This window comes from Bombus impatiens, unplaced genomic scaffold, assembly GCF_000188095.3.
Source record: "Bombus impatiens unplaced genomic scaffold, BIMP_2.2 scf_0248, whole genome shotgun sequence".
NCBI classification, from domain to species: domain Eukaryota; kingdom Metazoa; phylum Arthropoda; class Insecta; order Hymenoptera; family Apidae; genus Bombus; species Bombus impatiens.
In genome coordinates this window covers 234,983-252,836 of record NT_176667.1, presented here as the reverse complement: position 1 = coordinate 252,836, position 17,854 = coordinate 234,983, and the positions used below count along the sequence as shown (strand labels likewise).

The following is a 17,854-nucleotide window of genomic DNA, read 5'->3' as shown; positions in this document are numbered from 1 at the left end:
AGCATCTCGAACAAAATGGCGAATGACATTTTTCAATTTTCGCCAGCGCCGACGAAACGCACAAAGGAGGAACGGTAGAAGCGAATAAAACGCCTCTGTCGGCTTGCCTATTGCCTCCAACGTAGAATAGGAAACTTGCTGGTAGAAGCACATTTGCACAGCAGCCGCTTCAAAGCTGGCTGCCAAGTGTGCTTAGACCCGTCGCTTAGATGACGTTCCAAGCTTACGTGGAAACTGTAAAAAAAATGCCGCTCTGTGGTCTCTATCTCTTTTGTGATAGTCATCCTCTTACGTCTTTTTGACGAGGGAACAATCTTTTTTCGAGTTCTGCGATTAGTTCCAAATGGATCGAGTTTCGGTTGCTTATCACTCTGCGGTCTATCTTTTGCAGATCTGAGATGCAAATGATGGAATCGAAGTTCTGTCGAAGCTCCTCGTTGAATTACAAACTTTTACGGATATTCCAGTTTTCTACTAATGACGTATCACGAATGGCAAATTGGTCCTGGTTATTCAAATTAATACTTTTTCTCAAGCAATTTTCTATTTCCCTTTCGACCAATAACTAGGTACATCTACGATTCCAACTCAATCTTATATCGCAAGCTAGATCTAGATCTTGAAAAATGTTATCGCATGCATTCGAAACATCGTCGACTTGCTTAGCGGCGCATAAATTCGCGAAAACTTGGCCTCTTCTTATCTGGAGTCTCTAGACCCTCGAAGATTCCACATCCGCAGAAGTCATCACCCAAAGAGCCCCTTGAACGAGATAAAAAAAATACGACGTACATCGAGTAATTCAAGTGACCAAAAACGTCTTCGCTTTTCTTCATCGTTGTTTCTCTTTCTACCTTCTGCTCTACTAAAACAACTATTCCCCAGTAACTCCTTAATTACCCGTAGTTTCTAACAGAGAGCCCGCGCTTTAACGACTTTTCTTGGTGGATCGGGTCTTTTTGCACTTTTTGTCCCTTTTCGAACAGAAGGTCGTCATGGTTTCATTCGAATTAATCTGCCGTCCAAACGTTTTAATCGCCGCCATAAATAGATGCGGCCGAAAATAGATACGGTAGGTTCGAAATGGGAATCAATATTGTAAATTCAATATTGCTATTCACGATGGTTTTATTAATTATGGAGCATCGCCGTCGTTAATCGTGCAATACACTGGATTACGAAGGATCGTTAATAACGTGTAATTGTATCGATCTAGCCTGTTTATTCGCAATCGATTCTATATCCGCTAGTAACGCGATGTAAAAACCTTTTGTGCTTGACATGTGCAAAAAAAAAATAAAAAAGAAAAAAAATTCGCTGTAATTTCAGACTTTTTCGTGTCGAAGAAACAATAACAATCTAGTACAGTCAGCTATTCAAAATGCTTGATATTCGGATAAAAAAACGAGGGTATTTATGGAAAAGTGAAAAGAGAATCGGGAACAAAGCTTGTCATAATGAATCTGCCCTCGGTGTTCACGTTCGACAATATGAAACGTCACGTGGCCGCTCGTAAATTTTATTAGGCAGAACTCGATACGAATATAACGACGGGTGAAACAATGGGAACCGTTCATCGCGGTGAACGAAATTAACTTTCCAGCATGGTTCGCGAACAGGGAGGATGAGCAAAACGATCGTCGATGGTCTGACGAAGAAGTCACCCTGCCACGACAAAAGAGCGCAATTTCGCGTCAGCAGGTGGAACGATAAAAAAAGAAAAAAATGAGAATCCAAAGAACCGAAGAGCTACCGCTATACACCGGGATCTCCTTTTGCCGGTTAATAAACTTTACGACCTCGTCGTGCTTTTCGTGTTTCATTATTCTGTCCTTGGGGAGTAGGTACGTCCTGGGATTATTATCATTTCTCTTCTCCTCCGCTTCGAAAAATTGCCTTCTTCATAAAAAGGACATCCTTGTTTTTCGAAAAAAAAAGATTATCCTTTTTGCAAAAATGTCACTTCCTTCATCCAGAATTCGATGGGTCGAAAGGTAGCTAGGGTGATCAACTTTTACCCTACTTTACGATCAAATGACCGTGGGCGACTGTATGCAAGTTTGCTGGTGTGGAACTGTCCGGAGTCCGGAGGGAGAAGAAAAAGCGACGCATAATCGACTGCAAAAGGTGCACGTAAAAATAACATCGATGCTCGCGTTGCATACGAAGTGGCGGTGATCAGGTAGCGGAGGAGGATAAGAGGTCGCAGCTCGCTTTTTAAAGCTGTGGATTCTTTTGTTGCCACCCTGAGGCTGTGCACTGGGAATGCACACTTAATCTCGTATATCAGAAAGGAGAAGATTCAATGACCCATTCTATGGAAACTGGGATACTAGTGCGCGTCTTTATTCTCATTTTTTTTATTCTCGCGTAAATATACTGTCTTACTAAAATTGTAATTGTTTGTAATTAATTAGGACTATTTACTTCTATCTCGTTAAGAAAATTCTTATTAACTATCCGCTGAACAATATTTTTGAAACGATATTGTATGTCAATGTTAAAGATAATGAGAATAACGACGATCCCAACGAGATATAATTAAACAATTATAATTTATTCATTGAATCTCTAAAGAATATTCTGGAAATAACCCCACGCGTCAATATCAAGGATTATGAGACTGATGAGACCCTAATCCGATACAATTAAATAATCGTAATTTGATTTTTCTGAACAATCCAACTATATACACGTCGATGATGACAATGAGGAAGATTTTAACAAAATACAATTAAATAACCACGATTAACATTAAATACAAACGCATAATGTACATATTCGATTCGATTCGACAAATCGATCATTGGATCTCGAAGGAGGAATTCCCAAAACGAGGGTAACCACGTGCAAGCCAATTTTGTTCAATTAAGAGGCAACCACGCTGGAATATCTGCTGGCTCTCGAAATCGATCAGCGTTCAATTCGATATCCTAAATCCACGAACCACTTGAACCGTCAACAATCGCCGAATTCGCGACCGCGTTCCGTCGTTATTGTACGCTATTATATTTCACAATAACCGTACCTTCTCTAGCTCCGAAAATCCGAGGAAAATAATGGCCCTCGACAGACGGAGAGAGAGAGAGAAAGAGAGACAGATAGACAGACAGAGATGAAAAAAGCATACGGGCGAATCTCACGGGTGCAGGAGAGATTCGCGTATCATCATTGGAAGGAGTTCCCATCGTGGCCGATATCGCGGAACGACCAGTTTCCTAGAGCGTCCCCCGCGTTTTCCGACCGAGAGAAATCAGTTTGCCCGCGATCCCCAAGCCTTATCGAACGGAGTACGAGCGTGCTCTCTGTTCCGGAGTGAGCAGCAATGTTATTCCTCCGGCACACGCTATTGGAGTCTCTGCAACCTCGTAAGTTTATACGTACGTGTGTCGATGTTTAGTACCGCTCGCAACGTGGCTTTATTGCGACCGCCACGTGTACAAGATACCATCTTTTACGAGGCTTCTTGCATGTTTGCTCCTGGCCATGCCACGTAAAATTGATGTTCCGAGTTTTCGGGAAAAGTAAAGGGAACTCCGTTCAAGGAGATGTGTTTTGGGGTAGACGGTTTTTAGGGGTTCACGTTTTGGTTTGATAATATCGGCTGTAACTATGGTCTATCATGTACGTATATGTATTGTTTATATGGATGAAATTCAGTGAACGTATTATGTACATGTCGATACAACTTAAAGGGCTACTTGGAATTGTAGCGTGTACCCTACACTCCGAAGATTGTCAGCTATCGTAAACAGTAACTGGAGAGTATGAACGTATCACGAGCAGATTCTGTCGGTCGAGTACATCGTGCAAGACATCCTCCTTAGTCACGTCTTCGAGTATCTGACACGATCCACTCCTCAGCCATCGATAAGAGAGAATTACTTAGTGTTTGCGAAATGCTGTATCTCTGTCGTAACACGAGAAATTTGTCGTTTTGCCAGATATTTTTGAACGCTTCTGATCGAAAACTTTTATGTCGCATTAACACTGCTAACGAACATGTCTCGTACAACGCATATAATATAGGTTCATAAAACATGTCTACAAGTGTTTGAATAACATTCTCAGTCTATTTACCTCGAAGTGTAATTGAAATGTAGGCTAAATGGCGCGTAATTAACTCGTGCAAGTAGTATAAGGCGAGTTGGTTCAGACGCGAGCAAATGTCACTGATCGATCAAGCGGATTCCTCGATTGGACGATCAATATCTTCGGAGGTTTGCGACGTGATCACGTTCGTAAAAGAAAAAGGATGGATGGGGATCAATTCTGGGAAGAAGAACTCTGAGAGAAACGAGGACTAGAGAAATGGAATGGGTACACGAGACCGAGCGAAATGAAAATCCAAGTCCTCCGATGTTTTATGCAACAAAGGACACCTCCGAGGGGCAACTCGAAAACTCCTTGTCCGAATATTGATTCACTACGGTGCGAAACTTTTTGCGGCTTCTGAAAAAAAAATATTCTGTACCGTCTTTTATGAGATATTCTTCCGGATTATCGCCCGGGTAACTTACCATCGACGCTTGAATATTTCATCGAGTTACTTTGGGGTCTTGCCACGATAGCCAGACAAACGAGAGCAAACGAAGAGAAACGAGAAATGTATAGTAATTTCAATGATATGACAAACCTATGAATTAAATAACATCTAGCGCTGTTTAATTCAGTGATAGTCTGTATTGCATGCAAAATTCATTAGAATAATTATTATGGTATATTAACTCATTTATTAATTATCTCATTGATATTAAAGATAACACGATCGCGGCAAATATTAATGCATATCACACATACGGATAACAAGATGAGAGTTCCAGCGAAAAGGTAACAGCGATAAAAGAAGACAGAACACCTCTAAAATAGTTGTAGGAAGCAAAACAAGAAAAGTAGAAAGCAATGCAAACGCTAAAAGGAATTTGAGCAATAAAACAGCTACCGCAACAACTGCAGAAAGAATACCAATGTTGGAAACCAGAACTAAGGACTGAACCACAAATAAGGTATATTTCATTCGTTCATTTCAACCACTTTGGTTGAAGTTTCGAATCCTTATCTTCAAAGCTCCTTTCGATTCTCTCGTTCTCTATCATTTTCTAAACTTTGACGTTCAATCAATTTTACGACCTTTGAACTTTCGTGTTAGTGTCACTTCAACTTAGTTTTCGAATAATTACCGGATATCGAGCGAGTTTCCCCTCCATGGATTCACTTTTTAACGTTTCCAAAGTTTCCAAGAAGAATGTTAATTTTATTATTTGAAAGAATCAATCAAGAATTGGAAAAGTCGGAAAGCCGAGAATTAATTTAAATTTCCCGTAAATGCGTAAACGCACATAATTTAATTGCAATATCGATAACAAAAATTCGCTATAATTGCAACTTGCCATCATAGCTACTAGACTGGGAATTTTTATGCGTTCATAGGTAATGTGAAAGTTCAAACATCCATAGAATGCATATAATATGCAAGAATATAGGTGTAAAATATCTAAAGCACAGTACTCTCTATAATACCTAGTAAGTAAAACAATTTTCTACCTCGATTCCATTGTTTTAATTATATTCGTAGAAATATGAATTTGTAGAAATATTCTCAGTTTAGTAATTACAATCTGAAAATCAACAGCGAAATTTCAACTTTTAACTTAGTCCGCAGTATCTGGCACTGGCAAAGTTTTCAATGGTGTTGTTAAAATCGAAGGTTAGAAGTAAGGAACGTGGCGGAACGACGGAGTTTCTACCGCGATTTCCGGCCACAATGTCTCCGGGTCGCGTTGACATGTTTAATGCAACGGCTGGTGTGCATTCAGCCGCATAAATATTTAAGTTCCAACGTTGCGTATAAGTGATACAACTATTCCATTATCGGAAACAGCCGGTCGCGCGGTCTAAGGAACATCGAGACAAGAATCGCGAGCAAGGAGATGAAACGCCACGTGTGAATAATTCATGAGGGAGTCGGGTACTTTTTGAACTTGTTACGATGATACTTATAACAGTGTTTCTTCTTTAATTATAATCGCCAGAGGAAATGGAAAATCATGACAAAAGAATAGTATTCCCGCTAGCAAATCACTGAAGAGAAAGGGACAGGTGTTAAGAGAAGTATTATCTTTCGACTATTAACTCGTGAAAATAGGACTCAGTGACTGAAACTTATAGCTCAATTCAGAAGTTCGTCACTGTATCGTCTTTTATTTATAGATATTTTTCATTGTAAAATGTATTTAAATCAATCAATCAAACACTGCGCGTTTAGTGGTGGCTAGAATTTTTTTTTCGTTTAACAAATTCTTCAATATGAAAATAAATTGAGACAATCAGTATTTAGATTGGAATTTTATGCATATCGATTTTCTGAAAAGATTAAAAGTTTCTTTAATCGTTGGAATGGATTCTTTTATGACAGTTATCCAAGTTTGCAGAGAAAACGTAATTTGGAAGATACAATTTTGAGAGAAGCGATCTTCGATCTTTCTGCAAGATTGTGCGAAGTCAAAGCACGAGAGTCTGCTGATAACAGTAATAGTGGAAATCTATGCAGCAGTTCAGTTCGTAGATATTTTCAATGAAGTTGTGCGACATTTACATAACATTCGGGCCATCGGATTTTCAGCAATCGACGTTTGCTAAATGTTACAAACGGCGTCCGAATGCAAATCAGGTTTAAACAACAATTCTCCTTGCAGCTCGTGTTGTAACGAATATTAACGGGTTCGCAATTTCGCACATTGCGTTCGACATTCTTTACGAGTCTGGTCTTCGTGTATTTCCATTCGTTTTATTGCAATCCCGTAACATTCGTTCGTTTCCCCGAACAAATCTATCGAATTTTAACACACGTGTTACTCATAGTCGATACCTTTGAGAACGTAATTTTTCTCGCATATATTAGAACTTAAAATTTCGTTATTTCTGCATCGTCCCGTAGTTTATAGAAGCAAGAAGTAAGTTAAACGATCAAAAGCTTTCCACTTTTCTCAATAAAAACCTTCTATATCACGTTAGATATTCAATCTTCAACCACGAATACGTTTCCACAGAGCTTCGCAAAATACACTACGATTTTGATAAAATCTTCGTTCAGAACTTGGTTACTTTTATAACTCTCTGTAATTCAGAGAAGCATACATAGCGAAATCATGCAAAGTTTCTCATTTTTCTTACCGAAAGATCTTCATGCGAAACCAAATATTCCAATCTTCAAGATAGAGATCGTAGAAATATTTCTAGAGGCTCATCAAATGCGGTAAGAGCTGGTCGAAATCTTCATCGGACCGGTTTCGATCGGTCTGCTAAATGGTTCGCGGTCCCGGAGTACTTGTTGAACGCGTCTGTTCGCGTGAAACAGGATACGATCGAGCGTAGGTGGAACGTCCAGGAAATTAGATCAGGTTGGAAGATTGAAGGGTCCTCCTGCTTCGACGGAGACAGTCGGAAAGGCTTGTGCCGCCGGAAAATGCATTCCGAACAGAAGGGGAGAGCGATTCGATTTGAAAGTGGTATCGATCGTGACACGTCCCGAACGAAATAGGCTCTTGCTCGCGTGTCTCTTCCTTTCAATGATACGCAGACCGGCATCAAAACCGATTTCGAAAGCGTTTCAATTAATAAAATGCATCGTAAATTCAGCGGCGCAGCGGTACAAACAACACGAAGGGAGGAAGCTTTATTTCCGTGCAAACAGCGAATAAATTACGAGTCCATAAAAGTAGCCAGACCCTACCGAAATTAGATTGCTTCCATTAACCATTGATTACCCAGCGGCTGAATGGACAACGATCCCAGCTTCAAATTTATTTCCGACGTCGCTCGATAATTAATTCGTTCCGTTCCGCGTGAAATTTCACGAGCAACGCGCGTTCGCCCATCTACTGCCTCTTTCCGTTATTCGTTCTCTCCTCTGTAAACAGCGTAAAACCGACTCGTTTTACATCGTGATTTTCATGGACAAGGCGAAAGGAGAGACGAGAATTTCGAGGAGGTACGTTTTTATTAGCACGGGACAGGCACAGCCTGTAGTAACCAGGCAATACCATTAACCCTGGTGGATCCCTAAACTTCGCGAACTCAATTCTCCCGTTGCCTCCTGGCATCGTGATTTCCAGGCCAGTTTCCGAGGTCTGATCAAGCCTGTAACTCGACTCGACTCGAGCTGGGGGGGAAAAAAACAAGAAAAAAAAGACGCACTTTTCTCTCTTCTCTGACAGGGTTGCTTTAATTCATCGGAATAAAAAACAGAGACAAAGATAAAATATTTACATTTTGCGTGTCGTTTCGTATGGAATAGGCGATTTTTAAAAATGCGAAACGTCGATGTTTCTCGATTAAAACCTCTCGGTTCCTTTCGACGAATCCCTCATCTTTAATTCATGTGTATCCCATGATACGTGGAAGCCCGAAAACGGCCGTATTTAATCGAAAGGGTCAACCGTTTCGTCGGTGCTCAGAGTAATAGAACCTAGAGCGCTTCCACGAAGGCAGAAGTTAAAAACGTGCGAGACGAATAACAACAATGTTGTCAATATGGAGATTCGATATATATACGGTACATGATTCACGGCACATGGCTTGATAGATACAACAAAATATCAAGGGAATTACAAGGTACAATGCAATCGTACGTTGATGTATGTTCGTCTTTCTCTAATCGATGATTGCTCTATGATTATTGCCGATTTTCTTGTTCCATGAAACGAATACGTATTCTTCCAGCTGGGATATTCCAACGATGGTTCTCCAAGGACACAGAAAAACGTGAAATTTTCAAGCGTGTCAATCGAAATTTCGTCGTAGAGATACAAATTTGTAATTTATTTCTTCATACAAATGGTGTTCGTATATTTAGGAGAATCTGTATAAAAAATAGAAAGACGGATATATTGAATGATCGAAAGTAATCGAATTCTGTAAAATTGAAAATATATTCTAAACTAATCGAATGATTGAAATTTAGGAATTGCATAATTAGGAGAACCTGTGTCTTCTAGAGAAGCCTCTCAATCGTCGTTTTCGTTGAGCATCGGCGGATCGAATGTAAAATCGCTTTCTGGATATGTCCATGAACTTCCAACGATCAGCCGCGATTTTCGCAATCACCTGTGACGGATAATTCCTATGGAGCTGTTCTCGAAGGATCCGATAGTAATGTATAAAAGGATTGATCGATCGACAGGCCAAGTTTCTATTCCTTTTATTTTTCCTCGTTGGACGATCGTTCGTCGCGATTTCCATCGGTCGCCTCCACTCGGTTAACTGCATCGCTTCGATTTATAACGACCGGCTCTCGTTCGTGGATATTCACCGTGAAATTTTCTCACCTTTGCCGCTTCGGACATCGACGTTCTCCCTTGTGTCAGTTCATCGACTTGAAGATCGTCGCGATATCCAGCTGGATGACACTCGATCGACGTTATTGCCTCGTTTTTATTTCATCGCGAACGAACTTCTCTTTTAAAGACTGCGTTCATTTAAAACAAGAAAAGTTTCATTCTAATTACTTAGGTCTGAAGTTACGTCTTTAGATCCTCAGACTCTTAGGAAACGTTTTCATGAATTTTGAAAATTCAATTTTACATAGCCATTTAAACAGATGCATTTAAACTTTTATAAAAGGTCGTATCTGAATCAATCGAAGTTAATAAATAAGTAGAAAGATTGTTAAATAAAATTAAAGAAAATTAAGAAGGATTCCAGGACCTCTTTGAGCAATACTTTACCAATTAATAATACCGGCTCGATTGAACGAGAATATCCTAAAATATAATTGGTAACAAGAGAATAGTTCACTCACATTGCACTGCGTGTATCAGGTATATCGCGATTGCTGGGAAGTCCATCGGAAGCTTCTTGATTGAATTTGTTCCTAGCATATGGGTCCTCTCCTGCTCGTAATCCTCCTCTCGACACGTATCTAGAAGCATTATCAATATGCAAATATTATTAATTAAACGAGCAAAAATCTTTGTATTTTTTAAGAGAATTCCACGTGAAAATTTTCGTTTATGAGTGGTTCGTGTCACGAACTATATATTTTGACCAGTGAAATAATTAGTTTCAATTCGTCAAGCTGAGAGAGGAACAGAGAAAGGAATGTCCGCAGTTCCGTTGCAGGTACATAAATAGCGGATCTTGCAATGGTTTTTCGTTCGTTTAACAATGCATACGACTGTTATGAGTGCCGATTAGTATTCAGTTCTTGCGCCTCGCATCGAGATTACACTCCGGCCACTTTCCAAATAATACTTTCTATCACACTGCATCGTCGTGTTCGCTACCCAGCGTATATTAAAATTGTGCAGCGAGTTTCGATGGTGAAATCGAATTTTATATTTTATGATAAATAAATATTCATTCATTTAATTGGAATGAAATTAGAATCAACTTTATTCGAATGATTTTAAGAACCATTAAGCGTGTAAACACTTGGAAGTTGTAGAGAAGAGGCAATAATTCATCAATCGGAGTTCGTTTTACAAATAGAAAATAATTGCTAGAACATGCTTAAAAATAGAATATAACTGACAGTATTGTCAGTCGATTTTACCCCTGTTCGTCGAAGTAGTTCCATGTCACTCTTGGGTCCGGAGTGGGTGCAGGCAGTAATTCGGAAGACATGACAATGGCAGTGCCATCAGGGTCCACGTAGTTGCCAGAATTTGCGGCAGAAAGGGCCAGCGACGCAGGCTCCTTCAATCGTAGGGCTCTGTTCTCGTTCTGCGAGCAAACAAAAATTGTATAAAGTACAGTTTTATCAAGTTTCGAAATTTCGAGCACAAATATTTCATTCGCAAGACATTGCACCGATTTATAGAAGCATCTGTTAAAAAAATATTTAAAACTTCTCATAAACGAGACTCAAGATAGCAAAATGCTTATAGTAAAAACCGCACGTTAAGCAGTAATAAATTTCAGTAAGTGTAATAAAAGCTGTAAAAGCCCCATTCGAAGTATTGGATGTTCTGCCATTGCAAGTTGGCATCATACACGATTGTACTATAACTCGCGCGACGCCGATATTCCAGACGCATACTTGGTATCTATATTGCTATACCGTTCGTCGAAGTCGATGCTTAGCACTTCGTGAACATTTCTAAGTTCTGCCATCCATTCTAATGATACTTTGATAAGCCAGCAAGCAGCCACCGCCGAACTATTCTATCCGCCTCAGTAAAAATGTCCTATTTAGTAATTGTTCACTATTCTGTATACATTTAAAGCCTTGAACCTCTCTCTGCATCTTTCTTTGTCTTTCAATTAAATTTATGTTGTACAAGTTGTTGCGAAATAATTTTTCTATCTCGACAAGTTTATGACAATTTGATAACAAGTTTATAACAAGTTTATAAGACAATTTTCTAACTTGTCGTAATCTTCTTTTGTTATCTTTCTAATAATACATTTCTAATCCATTTTCGTCTACAGGAACAGCTTCGCACGCAAAGTGTAACAAATCAAAAAGTTCTTCTCACATTATGAAAGAAACTATCTGACAAACTAATCAACAATCTCTCGACTAAAACACAGCCAAGAATTCGAAGCACGTTTCTGTTCCACGTTGGATAACATCGAACGTTCCTCGAAGTATCGACCGACACTTCGAAATATTCGATTCGCAAACTCGTCGGCTAGTCGCAGCGTAGGCTATCCCCGAATGGCCCGGAGTTTTCAACAGCACGAAATCGATGCAAGAACCGTCGGCCTTCGTGGCTCTCGAGGCCTTTAGTTGGCTTCGGTACAAGAACCAATTGTAAGGCTAGCCAGGTCTGGCTGCCCGGGGCTCTTTGTATTGACACATCATCGAGATACACCGCGCCGTATTGATTTTGAATCGATATGGAGAGTCGCGCACTTCGTATTTCCGCCGTATGCCCTTTATACCCGGGAGGACACATTGTGCATCCGATATATAGGTCATCGAATTTTGCTCATCGGCTTCCATCCTGGATCTCGACCTCTCTGTTTGCCTAGCATAGATTCGTGTCAGCAATAGGAGTCCCGACAGAACCGACCCGCTGTGCAGATGTGTCTATTAACCGTTGATGTCACTTTGACTTCGAACATTGTGCCCATGATGTGTGCCTTACAGTGGAATGATGAAAATTACGAATAGAATAGATTGCAACGAACGTTAGGTCAAGACGTATCTATTTCACAATCGATCGTTCGCGAATTTTATAGAATTATATATTTTGTAAAATATGTACCGAAGGATTTGAGACTCACATGCGACTAGATGGAAAAAATTTTCATTTGCGATAGGAAGCAGTTAAGATTCAATGAAAGAATCATAGAGATCTCGAACGAGGCATCGAATTGTCATGGACGGGGCGATGAGCATAAAGTCCTGGAAGGTTTCGTCGTATTGCATCGGGCAATGTCACGGTGCATTAAGATCGGGACGAAACGGGGGAGGGAGGGGGGGGGGAGGACAACGACATCGTTGATCGATCGCAGGAACAAAAGGGCGAGCGCAAACAATCCCAACGTCCCGGGAGTGAGCTGTAAATAGCGATACTTTCTACGAGGGTGGTAAATGGCGTGGCTCGGATTCACGGTCAAAGATGCAGAGGAAAGTAAATGACTCGAACGAGAACAAAGGGGCGAGTCGAGCAGTCGATGAAAAACGAACCGTGAAAGCTGAGTTGAAGAGAGAAAGAGACAGACAGAGAGAAAGAGAGAGAGAGCAAATGGAAGGAGGGAAGAGAGAAACGCGGCAAAACGTAGCCGCGATGAAATATTAATTCACGGGTCAGGGGCTGCATTAAACCGGAAGTGCAGTCGGCTAGCCACAGCGCGGCAAGCTGTTGCATCCGGTTCCCTCGCGAACCACGTGACATCGAAACGTGACGTTTGAAATAAACTTGATATACTCGAGAGTTGAATGATATTTTGACGACAGATCCGCCTGCTTCTTTGATGTTTCATAATTTTCCTTGGTCTAAAACTGATTATTGATATTCAATGTCAGTGACAATGTTCAATAATTATCTGTTCTTTCAAACAGTCAATAAAATTTTACTACGAATGGAGTACATACAATGGAACTGCATTTATCGAAACGAAAGTTTAGTAAAGCGTCATTTCGATTAACCAAGTTACTTAAATTCAAACTTATGTTCATCCCAAACAAGTTACTTGATTCCAAGCTTATGTTCGTATTAATCATGTTAAGTACTTGAATTCATGCTTATAGTCTAATTTCTATCGAATTCCTATTATACGAATTTCAGTTACATGAACTGTTTGCTAACAGATTCCGATAAATGGAGTTTCACTGTATTTAGAATGCTACTGTTGTCGTTTCCTTTGTTCTTGTTGTCCATGACACGTCGAGAAAAGTACATTTTCACGTGTCTGGCAATCGATCGCTCGTCGGAGTTGCACGGTGCAATCCGCGACACGATCGCGGGTTCGTCGCATTATCTCTTTTCGCTTGACAAATTCGCCGCACGTATCCGTCATAAAATTCATTGCGCGTGCAACGATTACGCGAAGCCCCCGGAAATGCAGCGGCACGGGCTTATCGTGATAGACTTGAACAATGACCGTGGCTGCGGTCGCAGGACCAGTGCGCTGCAGCGACACGACGAAAACGGAAACATGAAAAAGGCACCGCTGCCGCTACAGGAACCACGTACAATCACGTGCAAACCAGTCCAAATAGCTGATATTCCTTTGTCCTCCTTTTGATTCACGTACCGTTTGCCGAATCGAGTGGAATCGTATAATTCTATCAAAATCAAATGTATCGCGTTTCCCGTATGTATGAAATTCCAAATCTATCGTTGCAAAGAATGGAATTTTACAAGTAGTGTTCAGTTCTAATAAATTGACGTTGAAATATTTTGTGCTCCGATTAATAGTCAGATATGGATTTTTATTTGAATTTACAGTGAAATTCTTTTTAATTTTAAAATTATTGAATATATCCAGGTGCTTTCGATAAATTTAATACTGATCTTTATGAACAAATATAAGTATTATAAATCACTCTTGCATCGGAATCGCAATTCTCAAATGTTTGTACGTCAATTTCACTCTCGTTTCAACTTTCCCAGCATAAAATGGAAACACAAAATCACGTATATCGACCATTTGCTCATATCTGTCTCAACTTTAAAAGAAATTTTAACCATGGAAAAACAATATTGGTTCGAAACCAAACAACGTAGTGGAGTAAAAGCGTTTTCTTCCTATGGATCAATAACGTTCAACGAACTGGCAGTTTCTCGTTTCTCATTGTGTTAATTACAGAGTAACGTAGCGTAGAATTTCTCGAACCTCCGCTAGTAATCGATCATCGATGTTCGTAGTTGTAACAACGATTCTATGCCTTCAATCATTTCGTTAAACCTTTACTCAGAAAAGAAGAATAAAAAAAATAAAATGAAAAGAAAAAAATAAAAAAGAAGGAACATAGCAGAGGTGGATTAAGATTAATGGAACACATGAAATCTATCTTGTAACTGTGTATTTCTTTATTTTAGCTTTGGCTAACCAAAATCGAGTGGACTGATATTGGCATGGTGCGTGATTCCACGATTATTATCGACGAGGGTCGCATTATTAATCTCGTTATTGCCGCTCAACAATACCTGTGCAAACGTAAGCGAATTAGAGTTAACGATATTGGCCTGTTTCGATATCGCCGCGCGAGAATACATTTTCCCCGAGTAAATTATGATGACGCCGTCATCCGTCACTGGAAGCGTTGTGTCACAGGGTGAACCGTAATCGTCACGTACACTACGCCGTCGCTAATACGATCCCTGATTGTCTGCCTATCCAAACGTGAGTGCTTCACCTTCCAACTAAATTTCCTCTACTTGTACTACCATGATAGGAAGAAAGTTCGTAGATCTACGAAGTATTCTGTAATTTAAAAGTATCTGCAATTTAAAAATATCGGTACGTGTCGGTAGACAAGCTTAACCAGAAGTCCGAAAATTCGATTCCTCTACAAATGTTTGAAACTTAGGTCGCTGGTATTGAAAATTTATTGGGATTAAATGATACGTAAGGATAGAAAAATTGACTTGAGTAAATGGTATGTAAAAATAGAAAAATTTAGTTGATTGTGAATTGGAAGAATTAGGAGATTATGAAGATAAATAGAAAGCTATGATGGAAATCCTGGAATAGAAAGTTGAAAGTTTCTGTAATTGAAGCAAAGACAATAATCTGAGAAGTTATATGACTAAATTTATATGACTAATTATTATTAATTCTTTTCTCTACATTACCATAATTTAGCATCAATTTACATAAAGAAATGTAATTATTATGCCAACGGCCTTACATACATTAATATGTTAATACATCGGAATCATTAATGCACGTTTCGCACAAATTATGCATAATACGCATTCATAATAGAATGTAAACGACGAAGATTATAATTGCGATAGTCAGAGAACTAGAGCAGCTGATTAATTAGAATTATCACATGATCAAGTTGATGTTACAATCGAGACTGCCAAGGTTACCAGATTATTAAACTTCAGATTAGCTAAACTATCAGTGAAGCGTAGTTATCAAGCGATCAGAATCACGAGACAATTGGGATTATCGATGTATCAAGTCAATCAACGGACTATTACAACTATCAGATAGTTAGGATGGTCGTATTATCGAAACTATCGGGACAATTGAACCCTCGGGGTTATACAATTATCCAAGTACTCGTGTTACATATTTAATATCAAATTTCGAAGTATATCACGATACGATATAACCGGAATGAAAAATACAAGATAATGAAACCGTAATAAAGAATAGAATAAAGAATAGAACAAATTTTCAGATATATTGAGATTTACTGCTCTGAATCTCAACATTAGGTTGAAGAGGCATATTCCAACCCCTGTTTTTCCACCCTAGGCGGTTCTTCAGCGGTTCCCTGGCGATTTACATTTCGAGAAGAACTTCGGAGAGACGGGGAACGTCCTGAAAAGTACGCGAAAGCCGAGAAACGAGAAGAACGTGGGAGGGTTACTACGCGCCGCTAGCGTGGTCAGATACGTTTCTGGTGAGTTATGAGTAGATTTGCATATAGAAACTACATGCCGCGGATTTGCCAGGATACGTTCTTCGGACAAAGTAGACAGCTGACACTTGGACGCTTAAATTCGTCCTGGTGTCCCGCGCGGATTAAGTCAACCCGCTAAGGATTTAGGAAATCGCCTGAAACCGATTTCTTGAATGGCCATAGCTTAAGTCACCCGTGTAATTGTCTCCCATGCGTTTTATCGTGTAGTATGGTAGCCAAAACATAGCGAAGAAATTAAATTATCCAGAAGAAAACACTGATACTTTAAAGCTAGCATCAGTGCTAGCTGATACTTTAAAGCTAGCATCAATTTAGAGTAATTACATTCTCTTTTAAGATTCCGTATAATAAAAGAGAATGTCGATTTATAGCTGAATTATAAAAGTTTATGCATTTATGGAAAATTTACATGTAAATAATATGCAAAAATATACAAAGAAAAGTGGCCATTATAACTGAAGGTGAAGCTCTACTTAGCTTTTATTCCTTCAGTTGTGTCGATAAAAATATAAATTTGCATAGATATCAGTCTGATTATGATTAACCCTATTTCACATATAAATACGAAATTGACAACACACAATGTATTTTATAAAATAGTGTGCGTATTAGAAATTGGTTCGTACTGTTTTAATCAAGACGTCAGGTGGTGCTTATTTTAATTTTTTGACTGATTTTAAGACTTTGCTACGTTGTGGCTCCTGCTACGTGCTTAATATTCCACTGCTAACGCTTTCCACTTTCTAGTCAATATCTGCTGTGTGGACTGCACATATCGCCTGTGTTACAAGCTATTTGTTTATTTACCTTCTCGCTTTGTTTATTTACATTATCGGTTTGTTTATATTCTGCATCCGTTTGTTTACATTCTCAGTTGGTTTGTTTACATATTCTGATCGATTCGTCACATGACGCATACTCTAGCGAACGCGAGAAAGGAAATTCCTTAGATTTGATTTTTATACATATTATGCTATATATATAATACATTTCCAGAGAATTCTTTTTTTGGTAGCTTGAATTTTTGTCTTTTTCTTTCGAAATGATGGAATCTTGTGGATCAGATGAGCAAATATACACGTAAACACATTTTGAATGAGACAGAATTGAAACTGATCGTACAAATGTTTTTATTCCACGATCAGAGACAGCGCGGTGCGTATATCAGAGTCAGGGGTAAAGAGCTTTTAGCCGACATAAATCGGCTAAACTTATCCCGAAAAATCGGCGCGATGTCTGCCGAAGGGAGAATCAGAAAATTCGACGAAAGCGCCTTATACCCGTTCGAGTAAATCTCACTCGATTTATTCTTGGCTGTCATTTTTTCTACGCGTTCAGATAAATCGACCACTTCGATTCTCGAGTGCCGTCCCTTCCTCCAAGCTCTATCTACCGTTAATTTCTCCGAACCTAAAAAACGGACGAGTTAATCCCTAATTTATCCGTGAAAATTTTGGATTGTCGGCGCGTTTCGAAACGGTGCGCCGCGATTTCCCAGCGCGAAGTACCGCGAGCAATCAACGTCCATATCTCCAATTAACCGTGAAATTACACTCGTGGAATAACCGACGGCGAAACGAAACGTTTATTACATTCTGCCGACGTAATTAACGTGGTCCCCGTACGAATTACGAAACGCGACGCAAATTAATGCTATAGTTTTGTGATCCTCGCGATTACTAACCTGTAACAATCTGTGCCCGGTTGTAAAAGCCGTAAACAAACGAAATCACAATGCTTCACAGAGGGGAACGGTCTCGTTCGTCGGTTAATTAAACAGGACCGCCATTGGCGGCC

The 17,854-nt window shown here is 39.5% G+C and overlaps 1 protein-coding gene across 1 annotated transcript in view; it reads right to left on the bottom strand.

Annotated features, from left to right (window-relative positions):
* The window catches only part of LOC100750116 (polypeptide N-acetylgalactosaminyltransferase 2), a 202,493-nt gene that overhangs the window by 36,770 nt on the left and 147,869 nt on the right, over positions 1-17,854 (bottom strand). The window contains exons 2-3 of the mRNA XM_003488615.4: positions 10,553-10,722; positions 9,800-9,919 (exon numbers count right to left, since the gene is read on the bottom strand). Coding sequence (XP_003488663.1) covers positions 9,800-9,919; positions 10,553-10,722 — 290 coding nt within the window. The remainder of the gene's footprint in view (positions 1-9,799; positions 9,920-10,552; positions 10,723-17,854) is intronic.